The sequence below is a fragment of the Gasterosteus aculeatus genome, chromosome 21, assembly GCF_964276395.1.
Source record: "Gasterosteus aculeatus chromosome 21, fGasAcu3.hap1.1, whole genome shotgun sequence".
NCBI classification, from domain to species: Eukaryota; Metazoa; Chordata; class Actinopteri; order Perciformes; family Gasterosteidae; genus Gasterosteus; species Gasterosteus aculeatus.
This window is the reverse complement of record NC_135708.1, coordinates 4,791,381-4,810,189: the sequence shown is the minus strand read 5'-3', so window position 1 is coordinate 4,810,189 and position 18,809 is coordinate 4,791,381. Positions and strand designations below refer to the sequence as shown.

General features: G+C 45.4%; 1 protein-coding gene and 1 long non-coding RNA gene across 2 annotated transcripts in view; one reads left to right on the top strand and one right to left on the bottom strand.

The window, feature by feature from the left end:
- Positions 1-2,573: 2,573 nt before the first annotated feature.
- Positions 2,574-13,659, bottom strand: LOC144390302 (protein NLRC3-like). The gene is made up of 7 exons (XM_078096791.1): positions 13,067-13,659; positions 12,286-12,364; positions 9,961-12,132; positions 9,697-9,870; positions 9,154-9,327; positions 3,964-4,010; positions 2,574-3,819 (listed from the first exon to the last, which is right to left on the bottom strand). Exons 3-7 carry the CDS (start codon positions 11,055-11,057, stop codon positions 3,221-3,223), a joined length of 2,091 nt encoding a protein of 696 aa, XP_077952917.1. The 5' UTR covers positions 11,058-12,132; positions 12,286-12,364; positions 13,067-13,659; the 3' UTR covers positions 2,574-3,220.
- Positions 3,348-18,809, top strand: part of LOC144390375 (uncharacterized) — a 91,506-nt gene continuing 76,044 nt past the window's right edge. The window contains exon 1 of the long non-coding RNA XR_013454411.1: positions 3,348-3,479. This is a non-coding gene — a long non-coding RNA (uncharacterized LOC144390375). The remainder of the gene's footprint in view (positions 3,480-18,809) is intronic.

The window sequence follows — 18,809 nt, the reverse complement described above, 5'->3', positions numbered from 1 at the left end:
TTCTGCTCCTTTTATATTGAACGTCAGCGCCACCCCTCCATATGATTTTAATGGTCCGGCCCGCGTTCCATCCAAGTGGGCCGAACCTGAAATGAGTTTTACACCCCTGCTTTAGAGAGACAGACGAAGTCCCTCTGCGATAGAGAAGAGTCCATCTGTCTCTCCCCAGAGATGCTTGTGCCCCTCTGCAGGAGAACAGAACTTCCATTTCTCCGTCCCAGCAGGGCCTCAGCCTGACCGCCCTCTGATGCATTACACCAAGAGACCAGCTACTCCGGATGGTCAGGTCAAAGGTCAATGAGATGCAGCCCATCGTTCTGCTGACGTCCCTCTGCTTTTTTCCCTTTTGGGGACCTGCTACTCTTAAATGACTTCTCACATCATTTCCTTATGTGTTTTTGGTTTTATTATTTAAATGTACGTTGATGAAATGAACGTATAATACTGTACATATTATTCTGTATATAGTAGGCTTTCCTATTGTTTTTCCTATTCAGTAATATTCTCATTTTGTGTCACTGCTGAATCTTCTCTCCTGATATTGTCTGAAATCATCTTGTCTAAATAACTCATTACAATGTTAACATTGAGTATTTTGTGGTTATATGATAATCAAATGTTTACATCGGATCTCCATCAGTTTACTGTAAAGCTCCTGTAGTTGTACACAATGTGTCAGAAAACAGCTGGCTCTGCTAATTGTATTTAAGAACTTTGATGTGATTTATTATGTAGAGAGAGAATGTAGAATAGGAGATGATAACAAGAACTGTGCCAGTGGGCCTCCAGCAAAGTGCCTGTGACAGAGCCAGTGATGAGGTGGCGTGACAGGAAATCAGCTACGCTCATCAACGGCCTCACATGTGGATATCAGGACAGCATGAAGCCTGTAGAGCTAAACACACATATCTACCCACTACAGCTGTGGTCACACGTTTACATACACTTGTAAAGAACATGATGTCATGGCTCTCCTTGAGTTTCCCCTTATTCCTACAAGTCTGATTTTCCTCTGATAGAAGAATCTGTTCCAATCACTCTGTCACAACAACATTCATGAGGTTTGGTTCTTTTAGGACTTAATTATGGGTTAACAGAGAACATGACAGAATCTGCTGGGTCATAAATATACATACAGCAGTGATAATATTTGTCCTTTGGCCATTTTCACTTCTATTAGGAGCTTTTGGTGGCCGTCCACAAGCTTCTCGTTGGATCTTTGACCGCTCCTCTGGACAACAGAATTGGTGCTGTTCAGTTAAATGTGATGGCTCTCTGACATGGACTTGTTTCTTCAGCATTGTTCACATCCACCAGCACCAGATCCATTGGCAGCATAATACTACCACCACCGTGCTTGGCGGTGGACATGGGGGGTATTCCAGAAAGGAGGTTCAACAAACTCTGAGTCTATCCCTGAACTCCGAGTTGACTTACTCTGAGTATCCGCTTCCAGAACAGCTGATCTGCGTTAGTTCATTCATTTTTTGGTTTCGTCTGACCACAGAACTTTCCTCCAGAAGGTCTCATCTTGGTCCACGTGATCAGCAGCAAACTTCAGTCGAGCCTTAAGGTGCCGCTTTTGGAGCAAGAGCTTCCTTCCTGCACGGCAGCCTCTCCGTCCATGGAGATGCCAAACACGACTGTGGACATGGACACTGTGTTCCAGCAGCTTCTACTTCTTGGCAGATCTGCATTTTGGTGGTTCTCTGTTGACTCTTCCCCCTCCTGACCAATGTTCTCTCAGCAGCAGGTGATAGCTTGTGTTTTCTTCCTGATGGTGACAAAACAGCGTCGTGCACTTTATACTTACAAACTACTGTTTGCACTGTTGCTCTTGGGACCTGCAGCTGCTTTGAAATGGCTCCAAGTCACTTTCCAGACTTGTTCAAGTCGATGATTCGCTTTGTCAGATCCATGCTGAGCTCCTTTGACTTTCCCATTGTAGCGTTTGTGGGCGTTTGTATCCAATGAGCTCTATTTAAATGCCTCAGAGTCACCAGCTGTAGTCACTCATAAGCACTCACAAGAGGTTAAGAGGCCATGAAGCTCATTGCATTGACACAACGTTCTAAGGCACCAAAACTGCTAATTCATGTTGCTGTATGTATATTTTACACCCAGCAGATTTGATCACTTTTATTTATATATATATATTTCTGTCCAACACACACTTTCAATACTCCACTTTGTGAGGAGATAAACTCCAGCCTGTTATCAAATGTGTGCTTGTGCTTTGTGTCTTTTTGTTGGTGACTTAAGTGTGATATTTGGTGCAGAATGAAAGCTTCAAGTTGCACCTGAAGTAGCGAGCTCAGTAGTTTGTGTTGTTGTGAGACGGCTCTGCGTGAAGGTTAATAAGGTTAATAAAGCAACTTATTCATTACTCATTTCTTTATTTACTCACTTCCTTCTTCAACATGCGGCACCACCAATGTTTCCTCTGTGCTATTGACACAGCAATAGGGCTGTAGAATAAATACAGATATTATGGAGGAAATAGTACAAAAGTCAATAGTACAGCATCTTTAAAAAGGATCAGAGTATTTCATGTCAAAAGAAATAATACAGCGTGTTGAAAGCATCTTTATTTGATGGCCTGTTTAAACATGTACAGTTGTTTCCAATTAAAGTAATTTATTAACATTAGAGCCAAACAATTCTATTTCTGTTAAAGTAACACATGGAGTAAATGTTGTAAATGACATTATAGTGAATAAAAACACAAGTAACGCATATTCAATATTTCCTTGAGAGGTTTGCTGAACCATTAAAAAGCTTCTTGTTCAAAACAAACCTGATTATGTGAAATTAGATTTGATTTCACTCAACAGATTTAGAAAGATTTGAAGTTAAAATGGGCTCAAAAAGAATTACACATTCATATTTTCCTTCTTCACCTTGTTTTTATTATTGCTGATGAAGCGCACACACACATAAGGACACATTTGTCTCATATGGGGGGACAGATGAAAGAGCGTCTTATAAAATGTCTTCTTGAACACATAAAGATGAAGATTAAAGCCTAATTAGGAGCCAATATCTAAATGATCATCTATTGATTGAAGGAGCACAGCAGCATTAAGCTGAGCTCTTTCACACTTCCATCTGAGTCCCAGAGAGCTGTGGACCCCCCAGAGTCCAGACCAGCTCAGGTACCCCTCACCTGCTCCACCTGCATCTACACCCACATGAACCACCATCAGCTGTACAGACTGAACTATGTGGTGAGCAGAGAGGAAGGTTCTCCACCAGGAGGAGACTCTCCCTCCTGAAGAGGACACAGAGACACTGAGGAACCAGAAGACCAGGACCAGAACCTGAACCAGAACCCAGGATAAAGAGGTTCAGTGAATGTGGTGCTGAAGGTGTGGAGGTGGATCAGTGTGTCAGAGGAGACTCTGTAGAAGGACAGAGAGCCAGCAGGACAGTCCACATACACTGCTACTCTACCAGAGGAGGAGGAGGAGGAAGAGGAGGTGATGCGTGTTTCTGTCTCATTGTGAAGGACAGAGTAACCTTTATAAGAGCAGATCAGACTCCAGGACTGATCATTGTGTCCAAACCAACAGTCACTGTCTCCTTTCCTCCTGATTCCTCTGCAACTCACTGATACATGAACTCCTCCTCTCCACTCGACCTCCCAGTAACAGCGACCAGTCAGACCAGTTCTACAAAGCAGCTGAGGACAGGAGTCAAATCTGTCTGGATGATCAGGATATGACTCATTCTTCTTCACACGTGTCACCTTCCTGTTGTTGTCAGACAGTTTGAGTTGTTTGTTTACTGTGTTTGTGTCGATTGTGAGTTGACAGGAATCTGATGAGAGAACAAGACACAATACAGCTGCAGTTATTAATCATGTGTTCATCTACTGACACGTTGATGATGACGTCACAGAGGTGAATGAGTGATGTCACAGTGTGAAGATGGTTGAATCTTCATGAATCAAAGCACACTTACACTTCCTCAGACCTGGTCTCAACCATCGGACTCCATCAGGCTCCACCCTGAAAGGAGGAGGGGGGTCAGAGCAGCATGGAGACATGGACATTACATCACTCTCACACACAGCTTTGTCCTTCATGTCCACATGGAGCACCTCTTCTTCTTCTACCACTACTTACAGACGACCACAGACTGTCAGTCAGGCGTCACACAGCGACGAGGTGCTGGAATATATTCATGAAGAAGATGAATGGATAACAAATAAGAAATGGACCTGTCACTGTACTTTCACCAGATGTGAATTCAAACGGGAGAAATGACGTCATGCTACAGATCAAGCTTCATGGGACGTGTGCAAAGGAACATTCACATTAAACTGTTTCATAAAGATAAAGCAGATACAGACCATTCAGTATTCACACAATGTGCATGTTTCCATGTTGTCCCCATTTGTGGACAATGTCTCTCCCTGTGGTTCGCTGGAGTCCCAAAACTTTACAAATGGCTTTGTCACCTTTTCCACACTGATGGATCTCAATGACTTTGTTCCTCATTTGTTCCTGAATGTCTTTGGATCGCAGCCTGATGTCTCGCTTGTGAGGATCTTGTGGTCTACTTCACTTTGTCAGGCAGCTCCTATTTAAGTGACTTCTAGATTGAGAACGGCTGTGGCTGGAGAAATGGAACTGGGCTTTCCAAAGATGTGATGAACCTCACTTCATTTATGTTTTCATCACTTTTTCACACAGGGCCATTTAGGTTTGGATTCTTTTCTCCCCTTAATGATAAAAACTGCATTTTGTGTTTACTTGCGTTATCTGTGTCTAATATTTACATTAGTTTGATGATCTGAAACATTTAAGTGTGACATGCAGGCATGAAAACGGGTCACGGGTGAAAAGGTGAGACGGATGTTTCCCCTCTAGGGGTTTTCAGCTGGTTTTGTCCCAGGGACCACCATTCTGAATAGAAAGTCACTGGCCTGTAACCGTCCCCCCACATATTCCGCCTGTAGCACTTGTCAGTGGAATCTTATCCATATTCTTCTGGATATTCAAGTGACTGAATGTCTTCAGCTGGACGCATCGGTCTTAATGTGCCGGTAATGATGGTAAATGATGCTTGTAGCTGGTTGTCATCTACGCTCCACTACGGTTACATAAAGGTGGCGTTTGTGTTTTCACAACGTTTTATCTCATAATTTAGACTTTCTATCCCCTTTCTTCAGTGCGGAAATGGGCTTCTATAGTTGTGTGAATGCATCACTTCAGCCAATCCAAAGACGGGGTTTGTAACCAATCAGGTGTAGAGACCATGGTGACTGGCTCCGCCCCCTTACTGTCAGAAAGAACAACAGCGAGCGCGTAGAAAACTCCTTCGAGCACGAGCAGAGATTCTCCTCACGAGCAACGAAGTTCACGTTCAAAAGTCCGTCTCAAGAGAGATATTTATTTATTTATTTATTTATTTGCTCGCGGATGTTTGATTTACGTGCATCAACCTGATTTGCGCTCTGGAATATTGACAGTGATTTGCTGCCATACCCCCCCCCAAAAAAGGTGAGGGATTTTCATGCCTGAACATGAAAGAAATGAGGAATCAGGAAGGCAGCAAACACTTTATCACACAACTGTAACACATAAAAGCAGAAGCCATTTTCCAGTGAGGCTGAATGAGGCGAGTCGGAGGACGTCCACGTTGTCCCATTGATCAGGTGGACTGCAGTGTCTCCCCGTTGTACTACTTCATGGGGGGGCACCCCTGTTATAATGATGGAAACACTGAACTGGCTTCGGTCGCTTATCAAAACATCGGCCAAATAAGCCGTTTTTCAGACTTTATGAGCAAATACAGAATCCCTTTGTGTTCATTTCTAAAGCCGCATAAAGACACACGTGACTTTATTTAAGGCGCTGCGCTACTTGCAAGTCGCTGTGTTGTGGCAGATTCTCCATAAAGGTAGAAAACAACAAACTCATGGTCATGAAGGTCCTCATGTAACGTTACATGGAATCTGCATGAGGAGGAGGAGGAGGGTCCATGTCGCTAAATACCAACTGAGATCGGCTTGTGGCTTCTGACAAAGGATCCTTCCACCGACCACTTTTCACACCCGCCGTCGCTCTGATCTGCAGGCGCATGGCGGAGAAAACCAATCGGGTGTCTGGATGCTAAATGTTCATACTTCTGTTGGGCCTTCACCCTGCTAATGAACCTCACCACGTGTTTCTTCACTGAGGACAAAGGAAGAACACAAACATATAGGGGTCCCCCGTGGCCTGATGCCAGGGGCTGATAACAGGACCCCTGCAGCTCTCCAGACCCCCTTGGCCATAAAAAGAGGACGTACCAAAGAACACCGAGCGCTCCCATTGGCCGAGGACAGTGACATTTATTTATGGACCTCAAGTTCATAAGAAGAGATTGCGCCAAAGGATCGATCTCTTTCGCCTGACTTCCCGTTAGTGACAGATCGAGACAACACAACGTTGTTTGGTTTCTTTTCTTTCCCTCCAATTCCCAAGTTTCAGTCTTAATCTCGCTGGACGAACTCAAGACTCGCGCTCCACTACGTCCCGCTTCCTTTTCCCTTTTGATTTCATTCCTGTTGACTCCAGAGGACCGGAGAGACAGCTGCTCCCTGACCCCCCGCCGCCTCTGTTCCCAACGAGAAGTTCGGACCCCACGGCCGAAATCGCCTTCATCCACTGAGTTTCCCTACGCGGAGCTCAACTGTCCTCAGTCAGCTGGAAGCTGATGACCAACGCCCATCAAACAGTAACACTGGTTTTCTGGGCAGACTAATTTAGCGTGTTGATATGAACTTGATGTTTATTTGATTTGTTCAGTCATAACGTGGTACGATAGAGTCCGGATCAACGAATCCGCTACCTTTGATTTATGTTTGAATGTGTACCTGCAAATGTCGTAATGTCCCCTGTTGATCTGATGCTGTGATACGTTTGCTGTAAGAGAGTGAAAGCGCCGACTGTGTTACGCTGCTGAATGATGTCTCATGGTCAGAATAGTTCCTTATTTTCTTGTCTTTTCCCGGGTCTCCGCCGTGAGATCCGTTTGCCTGTGGTTTCATTTCGTATCGCCAGCCACATCGTTGGTTCTGTAACTGCACACACATGGATCCGACCATCCTGATTCACGTTGCTGATCTACGTTCTGCTGGTCGCGGGACAGAATCTCCTCGCGGCGCGTCTAAGTATCCCCCCCCTCCTTCGTCCAAGCCGTAGTCCCTAGCAACAGATAGCGTAGCGTTACTCACTAGCTGCAGTCCTAATGCAGCTTTTCCACAAAAAAAATGTTTAAATAAAAAATTTCCGCGAAGAACAAAATGGCAGAACCAAAGAAACGCAAGATAGCAAGTGAATGCAGAACATTTCAAACACGGTGGGAAAATGAATACGATGTGGTACGATAGATCTCACGCCGTGAGATCCGTTTGCCTTTGGTTTCATTTCGTATATATATATATATATATATATATGTATAACCGTCAACATAATTCGAGCACGAGGGCTCTACCACAGAGAATTAAGCTTTCCTATCTGATGTCGATGCTGAATACGGGGACGTACTCTATCATTGTGACGTGCGCTGGCTTAGTCGTGGCTCCGTGCTGAAGCGGTTTTATTCCCTTATTGCCTTTCTAGTTGATCTTACTGGTCATCTGAACTCACTGAACAAGAGCCTACAAGGCAAAGACCAGCTTGTACCACAACTTTCTGTGCGAAGCTTCGTCTTTTTGAGACACAACTACGCAACTTCAACCATGCGCACTTCCCTACGCTGTCTGAAATCAAACGTGCTCATCCAAAGGCCGACCTCTCTGCTAAAAAGGGGAAATATGTTTCTGTGATCACAACTCTTATGACACAATTCAATCAGCGCTTCCAAGATTTTTCTGCCATTGAGAAAGAAATCAAGCTGTTCTCAACTCCCTTCCTGCTGGATGCAGAAGAAGTGGAAGAGAGTCTGCAATTAGAACTCATTGAGATGCAGCTCCTCTCCCTACTCGACTTCTACGTTAGCTGATAAATGATTTGATGACACAGTATTCATGTGTTCAAAAGCCCAATTACTTAATCAATGCAGTCAATTAAAGTTGATAACATTTTCTAAAACACGTTAGCTGATGAATGATTTGCATAATTTTGTTAAATAAAGCCTTCCCTCTTTATACAGGGCTGTGAAGGGGGTCCCCATCCTGACGAAGAAGCAATCTGAGGATGAGCTGCCAACCCTTTTTGTTTGATTTAACGGTCTCACTTCCGCCCCGCTGCTCTCGCTCGCTAGCTCAGGGTGGTGCCCCGTTATTTATTCATTCTGAGAAGTATCTTAGTGATTATTAATAATTCTATTAATGTCCATAAGTTAGTTCCTCATTTGCTAGTAACCTAATACGACCCCCTAGCCGCTCCCAACACTTCTCATCCAACCACAATCACATTCACTCCATCCGGATGGCAACATTTATCTGGATGTTTTTTTTGGTATGTTCTGTTCATTTCTGCGATATAGTTGATACTAATTCCAGGTCCACCATCAGCTGTTGGTTCTTCACTGAGCGTCTGTGGCCGACTGTCACCTGTAGCTTCAACAAGTCCACTCTTATCATCCAGGGAACCGTCTCTCAGTGCAAAGCACCAAAAGCAGGTGAAGCTGAACTCCTTCAAAACACCAAACGTTCCTCCTGTGATGATCCATCAAGACGCTTTGAACAGATGGTTTCTCTGACTGTTTGTCTCTTAATAATAATGTCTGGACTAAAGGACAAACACACACTGGAGGCAGAGGACCAGCATCTAAACATCCAAGTGTTGTTTGAGTTGTTAAGAGCCCACAAACCTGCAGCGTGACCACATTGACTCATATCAACCCACCATGATGCCGTCAACGTGTCAGGAGACACTGTCCTCTCTTATAACGTGGAGACAAGACAAAGCTCCAGAGAAACAAGGCTTTCATCACCTTCCTCCATGTTCAGGCTCATCCTGGCTACTGTTCCTCAATACTTCTGTCTGTGTTGATGTTCTCATGTGGGACACAAACAGTTTGATGAGTCTCTGGTAGTTTGAGGTCAGCTTGGTGTGTCAGGGTCTTATTAACCAGGCTGACAGTGGGACAGAGAAAAGGTTTCCACCTCTACCTCCTCTACCAGACTGATGGTCTGTGGCTGCAGCCTCTTCATACCTGAGAGTCTCCAGTCTCCAGTGAGGATCCGCTAGTCCAGCAGACAGCAGCTTCACTCCTGAGTCTCCTGGATGATTGTAGCTCAGGTCCAGCTCTCTCAGATGGGAGGGGTTGGAGCTCAGAGCTGAGGCCAGAGAAGCACAGCCTTCCTCTTTGATCAGACAGCCTGACAGCCTGCGGACACACAGAATAAGACAAATGTCACATGATCTGAGGGAGCTGTGAGGGCTGGAAGGTCAATGCAGTACTGAGATACTATCAGGTACAGAGGGGTCACATTAACATGGTTACTGACTGGTTTCCAGTAACAAATAAACACCCAATAATGTACATCAACAACCTGATAACATTACTACTAACTCTATAATGTAGAATATTTACATTGGAAAATTGTAAAAAGAAAGAAACATTTACCTGAATGTGAAAATATTTGGAAAATACATATTTGATTTAAATCATGGAAGCAGAAAGAATCTTATGAAAGTCATTAATGTACCATGGATGTAAATAAAGACACCAAGTGGACTTTAATTGAATCCTGACCTGAGAGTCTCCAGTTCACAGTGTGGACTCTTCAGTCCAGCAGAAAGCAGCTTCACTCCTGAATCCTGCAGGTGGTTGTTACTTAGATCCAGCTCTCTCAGACTAGAGGACTGGGAGCTGAGAACTGAGGACAGAGCGTCACAGCTTCTCTCTGAGAGGTTACAGCCACTCAGTCTGAAGAGAGGGATGAAGAAGAAGCAGTAAGTATAAAAGATGGCAGCATATTTAAGTTCTGATGTATGAATTAACTCTCTCTGTACTTACAGAACTTTGTTGGAGGCTTTGACCACTGGCAGCAGCCTCAGAAGAGCCTCCTCTGAAGCAGAGTATTTCTTCAGGTCAAACACCTCCAGATCTTCTTCTGATGACAGTAAGATGAAGACCAGAGCTGACCACTGAGAAGGAGACAGTTCTTCTGTGGAGAGACGTCCTGATCTAAGGGACTGTTGGATCTCCTCCACTAGAGAACCATCATTCAGTTCATTCAGACAGTGGAACAGATTGATGCTTTTCTCTGGAGACACATCCTCATTGATCTTAACCTTGATGTACTGGACTGTCTCCTGATTGGTCTGTGAGCGACTTCCTGTCTGTGTCAGCAGACCTCGTAGGAGAGTCTGATTAGTCTCCAGGGAAAGACCCAGGAGGAAGCGGAGGAACAGGTCCAGGTGTCCATTAGGACTCTGTAAGGCCTCGTCCACAGCACTCTGGTAGAGACGCTTTGGGTCAGGATTGGGTTTAAAGCGTTTAGACACCAGGGAGGTTGTTTGTTGTTCTGACAGCAGATTGACACCAGAGCTGAAGAAGGTCAGATGGACATGAAGACCAGCCAGAAACTCCTGAACACTCAGATGGACGAAGCAGAACACCTTGTCCTGGTACAGTCCTCTCTCCTCTCTAAAGATCTGAGTGAACACTCCTGAGTACACTGAGGCTGCTCTGATATCGATGCCACACTCTGTCAGGTCGGATTCATAGAAGATCAGGTTGCCTTTCTGCAGCTGATCAAAGGCCAGTTTTCCCAGAGACTCGATCATCTTCCTGCTCTCTGGACTCCAGTGTGGATCCGTCTCAGCTCCTCCATCGTACTTGACCTTCTTCACTTTGGACTGAACCACCAGGAAGTGGATGTACATCTCAGTCAGGGTCTTGGGCAGCTCTCCTCCCTCTCTGGTCTTCAACACCTCCTCCAGAACTGTAGCAGTGATCCAGCAGAAGACTGGAATGTGGCACATGATGTGGAGGCTTCGCGAGGTCTTGATGTGAGAGATGATCCTGCTGGCCTGCTTCTTGTCTCTGAACCTCTTCCTGAAGTGCTCCTCCTTCTGGGGGTCGGTGAACCCTCTGACCTCTGTCACCATGCCAACACACTCAGGAGGGATCTGATTGGCTGCTGCAGGTCGTGTGGTGATCCAGAGGCGAGCAGAGGGAAGCAGCTTCCCCCTGATGAGGTTTGTGAGGAGCACATCCACTGAGGCCGACTCTGTGACATCAGTCAGGATCTCATTGTTGTGGAAGTCCAGAGGAAGTCGACACTCATCCAGACCGTCAAAGATGAACACAACCTGGAACTACTCAAACCTGGAGATTCCTGCTGCTCTGGTTTCACTGAAGAAATGATGAACAAGTCCCACCAAGCTGAACTTCTTCCCTCTCAGCACATTCAGCTCTCTGAAGGTGAATGGAAATGTGAACTGTATGTCCTGGTGGTCTTTGTCTTCAGCCCAGTCCAGAGTGAACTTCTGTGTTAAGACTGTTTTCCCAATGCCAGCCACTCCCTTAGTCATCACGGTTCTGATTGGTTCCTCTCCTCCAGCTGAGGCTTTGAGGAGGTCTTCTAGTCTGATGGTTGTTTCTGGTCTGGCTGGTCTTCTGGATGCTGTTTCAATCTGTCTGACCTCATGTTCTTCATTGACCTCTGCAGTCCCTCCCTCTGTGATGTAGAGCTCTGTGTAGATCTCATTCAGAAGGGTTGGGTTTCCTGCTTTAGCGATCCCCTCAAAAACACACTGGAACTTCTTCTTCAGGTTGGATTTGAGTTCACGCTGACAATCTGTAGGAAGAAGTCCCGAATGAAGAACACAAAGAAGATCAATGAGTCACAGAATAGATTTCATCATGTCCTTTCCTCAGAGAATGACTATGAATATATTCTGTTCATCTCTGGAGACATTAGTGAAGGTCTCATTTATCAGCATGGTAAGTCTGTAGAGAAATCCTCTTACTGCTCTGCAGACGCTCAGCCAGCTCCTCCTGCTTCATTCTCCTCAGGAAGTGCACTGAGATCTTCACAAAGGCCTCTCTGCTCCTCCTCTGCTCTTCATCCAGCTCCTCCTCATCCTCCTTCTCTAAGCATTCTGGGTAATCTGAAGTCACAACCTTCTGGATCTTCTTCAGCTCGTTCTTCACAAAAGTGAGGATGTTCTCCTCCAGCAGCTGGAACACAACATTCTATGAATGACACCAACTAGAACATGGAAGCCACCATCAGGTCCATGTTGGACAGACGGACAATCCACTGGTCTACAAAGTGCAGCATGGAGATGATGGTGAACTGAGAGATGTAAAAGTACTTGTACATGTACACACCATGAAGATGGAGTCCAGGTGTGTTTGATGCTGCTGGGCAGACGGACCTGTGGGAACCTCTGAGCTCTCCTGGTCTTCTCTATGGAGGAACATGAACCATCAGCTCACATGGTGTTTGGACCATCAACACCAATACAACATTAGTTAAAGATATTGGCTTCTGTCATGATGGATCATGATGGAAACCAGATGCTGAAGACTGTCGATGATGACGGACAGTTTATTAGTTGAGTGACAGTTAGTCATCAGTTTCATCTAGTTATAGTTCTTACTATGGGTCATAAAAACAACGTCTGCAGACCTCTGCATCTGGTACAAAGTCCTATGGAACTACTCCAAACCTCTTTAGTCCGTCCCCTGACCTCTAGAAGTCTCCTTAGATCTTCTGAAACTAGTCTTTGGACCTTTTCACAGAGTCTACTGACGATACTTTGTCCAAACCTCTGCATGGAGTCCAGAGACCACGTCAGCTGGTCCACAGAGCACTGAGTTTATTCTAATCACATGTTCAGTCCCAGTCATCTGTCTCCAGAAACCTGCAGCTGTCTCCAGATGTGACCTCTGCTGATCCTGATGTGGAGGAACTAGCTCACATTGTGTTTACATCGGAGGATGTTTACAGTTAATGATTCACACAAAAACACACACAGACCAGTTAGATGAAAATAATGAGTTCTGTCATGATGGATCGTCATGGAAACAACACTTTAAACAATGAACAAACATTTATGTAATTCATGACTGAGGATCAGAACAGTTCTTCATCTGTTTAAGAACTTACTCTGGGTCATTAGAACGGCGTCCATCTTTGAAGTTAATATATCGATCATTAGACTGATCACTCTTCATGGACAAACATCTGGGTTCAGGAGACTTTCCTCTCTGCTGATGTGAACTGAAAGAAACACTGAGATTACATCATCACATCATCATCTAATCATGAAGCATCAGCTCACATGGTGTCCGTCCACAGAGACCAAAAAACGGTAAAGGTCCATGACGTGAGGTCTGGATGTGGACCACGTGACTCCCTGTAGTGGTTTAGGTCTACTGGTCCTGCTGGTCCCACGGAGAATCAACAGCTCAGTCTTTCAGCTCACGGTTTTCTTCACCAGTCACTTTGGTTTAGTCCCAACAGGTCTCACCAAGTCCTCCATGGAGCTCTCCCTCCCTCACTGGACACTGCTGAAGGGCCCTGGAGCAAGAAACCCAGAACCTCCACCAGAGAGTCTGGTGGAAACACCTCATCATCAGCCTGAGACCCTCACCTTGCATCAACAGGGGGACCAACATCTTTGAAGAAGAGAGGAAGCTCCATAGACCGGTTACTCTTCATGGACACACAGCTGGGTCCAGGTCCAGGTCCTGGTCTCTGATGGATCCTGGTCACACACGTAGAAGCAGAGTCAGTGAGTCAGAGACGTTGGGACATGGAGACGAGTGGAGGACAGTTGGAGATGGTCCTCTCACCTCTGAGCTTTGGTCTGGCTGTCATGTTCCCCACACAGAGGGGCTTCAGAGGGAGGGACTCCGTCCTCTGGGTCCTCAGCCTGATTCATAGCAGAGTCCACACCTTCACACCTTCACACCAACCTGCTGGCAGAGCTCACACGTTATTGACAAACCACCAATTTGGGTTTTTCCTATGAAGCCAAATGGAAGCGCAGCAGCTAAACCAGAAGTGCACATTTTCACAGTAAAAGTCCTGGAATGGAAGGTTTGTAGGGTATAAATGCGTCAGTGATCCAGCGTATAGCAGGGTAGCATATGAAGAAACGTTAGCTAGTGAATATAAATGGATCTCGGTTATTACTGATGTTTTTGTAGCCCAATTCAGTCCAAAGGTTTGAACACTTTCTCATTGAATCGAATGAGGAAACGTGTCCAAACGTTTGACTGTTCATCTCATTTAAGAACCAATCGGTGTGGTTGAGGTTTGGGCTTTGGGCCGTTTTACAACATGAATGCGTTGATGTGAACTATTCCATTGTAGCCCAGGCTGTATGTTTAGGCTCATTGTCCTCTTGTCCTCTATTTGGCTCTGTCCATCTTCCCCTCATTCATTGTCTCCTGGTCCTGCTTGTCAGTTTGGGTGGACTTCCTCCTCTTGGCAGGTTTGTGGCTGTTTAATCCTTCATGGACTTGAAAGCTAAAGAAGTTCTGCAGGTGTTGAGGAGCAGGGGGTGTCAGACCCAACTGCTCTGTGGAGGAACCGAACATGTTGAGGGAAAGAGGATGTTACGCTCAGCTAGTGTGGAGACACTCGTGGTGCTCTACAAGTATTTGTAGCTGTAAAACATTTGCCATTTGAAACTCATAGAGGTGGATTTGACTTTGTTACCTTGAAGCTAAAGGAGGGGAATGATTCTGCTTTCATAGAAGCACAAGCACTCACTACCTGGAAGGGGATCGGATCATTGAAGCCTCTATTAAGGCCACCACAGTGTTCTCAGGATAAATGGACCTTTGACTGCTGATGAGAGGAAACTAATCAAAAGTACGCTGTGCATCCGCCCACAGCTCCAGAGGTCCCTCTGAGGTCACAGGTCACATGGCAGCAAAGAAGGAAAGAGAACCAATCCTTCTCTTTTCTGCTCTCGTCTCGTGACATTTGGGAAAATGTGTCAAATGTTCTAGAGTCCAAATGTCTGAAGGCTGTAAAGTCACACGAGTCATTTTCTTCAGACCAACATTATATCTTCTCATCTTGGACCTTTGAGCTCTTTGGTCTACAGCTTGATTTAGGATGGAAGTGTGACAAACAAAGAGACGTCTCTATTCTTATTTATTGATCCATGAACAACACGTGTTCACTCCTCCACGACATCAACATACATGATGTTTACAACTACGCATGAATATCAAATGAAGGAAACACAAGCATTCAATGCATCTGTCCCAGAAACAACAACAGTTCAATATGATTCAATCTGTGGTTTGAATCAGTGGTTCTCAACTGGTGGGTTGCGGACCCCTTTTTAATGGCCTGGGAATTGGCGTTTTCCCCTTTGCCTAGGAAAATAAAAATTATAATTAAAAGCTCGTGAAGCATGAAGCCGTCCAAACTGAAGCGGCATTTGGAAAGTAAGCGCTCTTCTCACAAAGAGACCTGTGGAGCCCTTTAAACGGATGAAATCTGTCTCTGCAGCGGAAGGGGAACAACATTCATCAACAGCAGGACAAAATCAATGCTTTCAGAAAAAAGATCTCTGTGTGGGCAAGTCATGCTTCCAGAATCCGACTCGACGTGTTCCCCAATGCCTGTCATGAGGGACAGCAGCTGGACACGGCAGACAAGAACGTACTGGAGAAACAATCACGGCGCATCTGAATAAACTTCTGGAGCCGTTTAACGAATACTTTCCCCAGAAACAGAGGGACGACCACTGGATACGTGACCCGCTTGGAATCCACATAGAAAGTGTCACGTTGCCAAGCAACGGAGAGTCAGCTGATGGAGCGGTCATGTGACCGTACGCGGAGGTGAGCCCCTCCCAGTTGTGGTGCAGCAGCGTGATCAGCGAGTGTCCTTCCCTCGCCACTCGAGCAGTCAAAGTGCTGCTACCCTTCAGCACTGCCTGTCTCTGTGAGTGCGTCTCAGCTCTGGTTCAGCTGGAGACTAAACACAGGAAGAGACTGGACATCGAGCTTGACCTCAGACTGGCCTTGTCCACTAGAACTCCAGACTTTGAGACTCTTGCCAAGAGCAAAAAACATGCCCAGTTCTCCCAGTAGAAATTCCTCCAGACTCAAGTCAGTTTTCACCTCAGGTTGAAGTGAGTGCTGCTTAATTTCTGTAAAGCACAAAATTTTTCAGGATTTACCTCCTGATGAGGTAATCACAAGAAACGTTCATTTTCTACATCTGAATCCTTTTGAATTGCACTTTTTATTTAATTTATTTTGCATTTGTGCAAAAGCTCCTCAAGACACAGTGTTTGTCGTATCTGTTAAAGTCATTTGAGTCTTTTTTGTTTGAAATGGCTGAAGATTCTTAATTGTTGTATGTTGTAATACCTCGTGTCCTTAAGATGCACTTTGGGGTTTTAGCTCATTTAGTGTAAAGGGAATAGTTCCCTCTCTAGCGTCGCTACCAGCTGGCTGTTTTCTCATTAAACTTGTTTTTGTGTGGTCATACGTGTTCTGTCTCCACACTCTCTCAGGTTCAAACTGCACCATATTTTCATTAAATACATCTGAGAAGTGAAGGATGTCCCTCGATTTGGGTCGGTTGTCATTGAGGGGTGATGGTGGGTCCCGGAGCCACCAGACCAGCTGAGAACCACTGCTTTAAATAGTCGTATTCTGCCCCCTAGTGGTGGAGATGTGAACACGTTTACTCTCCTTAAAGTGTCTCTGAGCACTGAAGCAACACAACAATACTGGGAATAAATATCAGAGCCAACAGCGACGAGTCTGCCACCACAAACTGTGTTATTACCTACAGTAATAAGTGTGTTGTTACTATATTAATAACTATATTGCATCAAACAGCGCACAGATGAATGAGTATCTGTGTACGTGGATGAATGTAAATGTGTCTGCGTGTAGTCAACTGCTGTTGTTAACACACGATGACGTTTCATATTCATTCTTCTAATGTTACTCTGCTATATTATAGATATTGTTGCGTCACAGACGGATTTCTATCGTACAAACGTTCTATTGCGTTTTACTGTTAAAATGTGCGCACTTCCGGTTTAGCGGCTGCGCTTCGGTTTCGTTTTAAAAGGAACAAACAAAAAGGGATTTACAGAAAAACAGATCGGTCGTTTTTTCGTGTTTGGATTTGGACAGAAAAGGACATTTACTCTTTTGGTTTAAAGCGAAAAAACTAAAATAAAACGGTGTTATTTCCGTATTTTTTGTTTGATTTCCGTATTTTTCGTCTAAACGGTAAAAGGAACTTTGCGAAGGTTGACGGCCCGTTAACACACAAACACACAGTAAACACACGCTGTAATAACAATAATAAACAAATGTGTATATGTCTGTATGTTTATTGAACCAACATAATCACAGCATCTTAATATATTTTATGCTCAAATGCATAACAGATCTTCTTAAACAACAAAAACTTTGAAGCAAACAAATAAATAACCAGATTTCTTTTCAGTGCAAAGTGCTGTCATTCATAAAAATGCCAAATCCCTGCATACCTGCTCTACCTCCCCCCTAGCATGACTGGTTCTCCTTTAATGAGAAGCTTGTGGCTCACAACACTAGTAGAACTACCTACAGCATCGCGGAAGCTCAGCGAGTTGTTGAAGTTTGCAGCATTTGTGCTAAATGCTGCAATGATGATTAGATGATTAAAACACGTGGTGTTCTCATCATTTGCTTCGGTCATGTCTGATGGTGGCTAGCCGGACTTCTAATATCACTTTTTTTCGTCTTCTTTAGGAAGCGTTGTGATTGAAGACCAACAGCCAATCACAATGGCTGTTGATCCACTCTTGATCCAAGATGGCGCCGTTGATGGCCGCCTCGGTGCTTCGGTGCGCTTCGTTTTTTGTTGTTTTTGTTGTTAATTATGTTTCCTGCTGCGATTCCCGGAGCTCTTTCACCAGAGATGAGCTCTTGAACATCCGTGGAACAACTCCAGCGGAGTTACTTCCAACTTTCCTGCTTTCTTCCGTGGAATTACTGGACATTCTAGTCAAAGGTGCGCTCACCTTTCGTCACGCGGTGAGACGCCGTAGGAGAGGAAAACGGGCCGGCTCGCTGGTGAGACTCCGCAGGCGTGGTTCTCGCACTCCGCTGCCGGGCATCTTTCTCTCCAACGTGCGCTCACTGTGCAACAAACTGGACGAAATTCAGCTGCTGATGAGGAGAGACGGAAACTTCTCTACATCCTCCGTCTTGTGCTTCACGGAGACGTGGCTCTGCGGATCGATACCGGACTCCGCGCTCCAGCTGGCGGGCTTCAGCTGCTCCGAGCGGACCGCGACACGGAGCTCTCCGGCAAGACGAAGGGTGGAGGAATCTGCTTCTACTTCAACAACAGCTGGTGCAACGACGTAACGGTGATCCTACAACACTGTTCTCCTGATCTGGAAACTTTTTTCATCCACTGCAAACCCTTTTATTCCCCCCGTGAGTTCGCTTCATTCATCCTGGTCGGTGTTTACATGCCGCCGGCGGGCAACGTGCACGAGGCACAGCGGACACTCGCCGACCAGATACGGCGTGTAAAGCGGACCAACCCGGACTCTTTAGTTATTGTCCTCGGGGACTTTAACAAAGGTAATCTCAGCCATGAACTTCCTAAATACAGACAGTTTATTAAATGCCCACCAGAGAGGAGAAGACGCTGGATCACTGTTACACCACAGTAAGCAGGGCTTATCACGCCGTCCCTCGTGCTGCACTGGGACACTCTGACCACGTCATGGTCCATCTGATTCCTGCATACAGGCAGAAACTAAAGCTCTGCAAACCTGTGGTGAGGGAATTCAAGAAGTGGACCAGTGAGGCGCTGGAGGATCTTCGGGCGTGCTTTGACTGCACAGACTGGGATGTTT

What these genes read in the sequence shown, in the direction of transcription:
- LOC144390302 (XM_078096791.1), bottom strand. Translation starts at nt 11,057, where the DNA reads ATGGTGACAGAGGTCAGAGGGTTCACCGACCCCCAGAAGGAGGAGCAC. An exon ending in TGTGAACTGGAGACTCTCAG is followed by an intron (nt 9,328 to 9,696) that starts GTCAGGATTCAA and finishes GTGTGTCCGCAG; the next exon opens with GCTGTCAGGCTGTCTGATCA. An exon ending in GAGACCAGGTCTGAGGAAGT is followed by an intron (nt 3,820 to 3,963) that starts GTAAGTGTGCTT and finishes TTCTCTCATCAG; the next exon opens with ATTCCTGTCAACTCACAATC.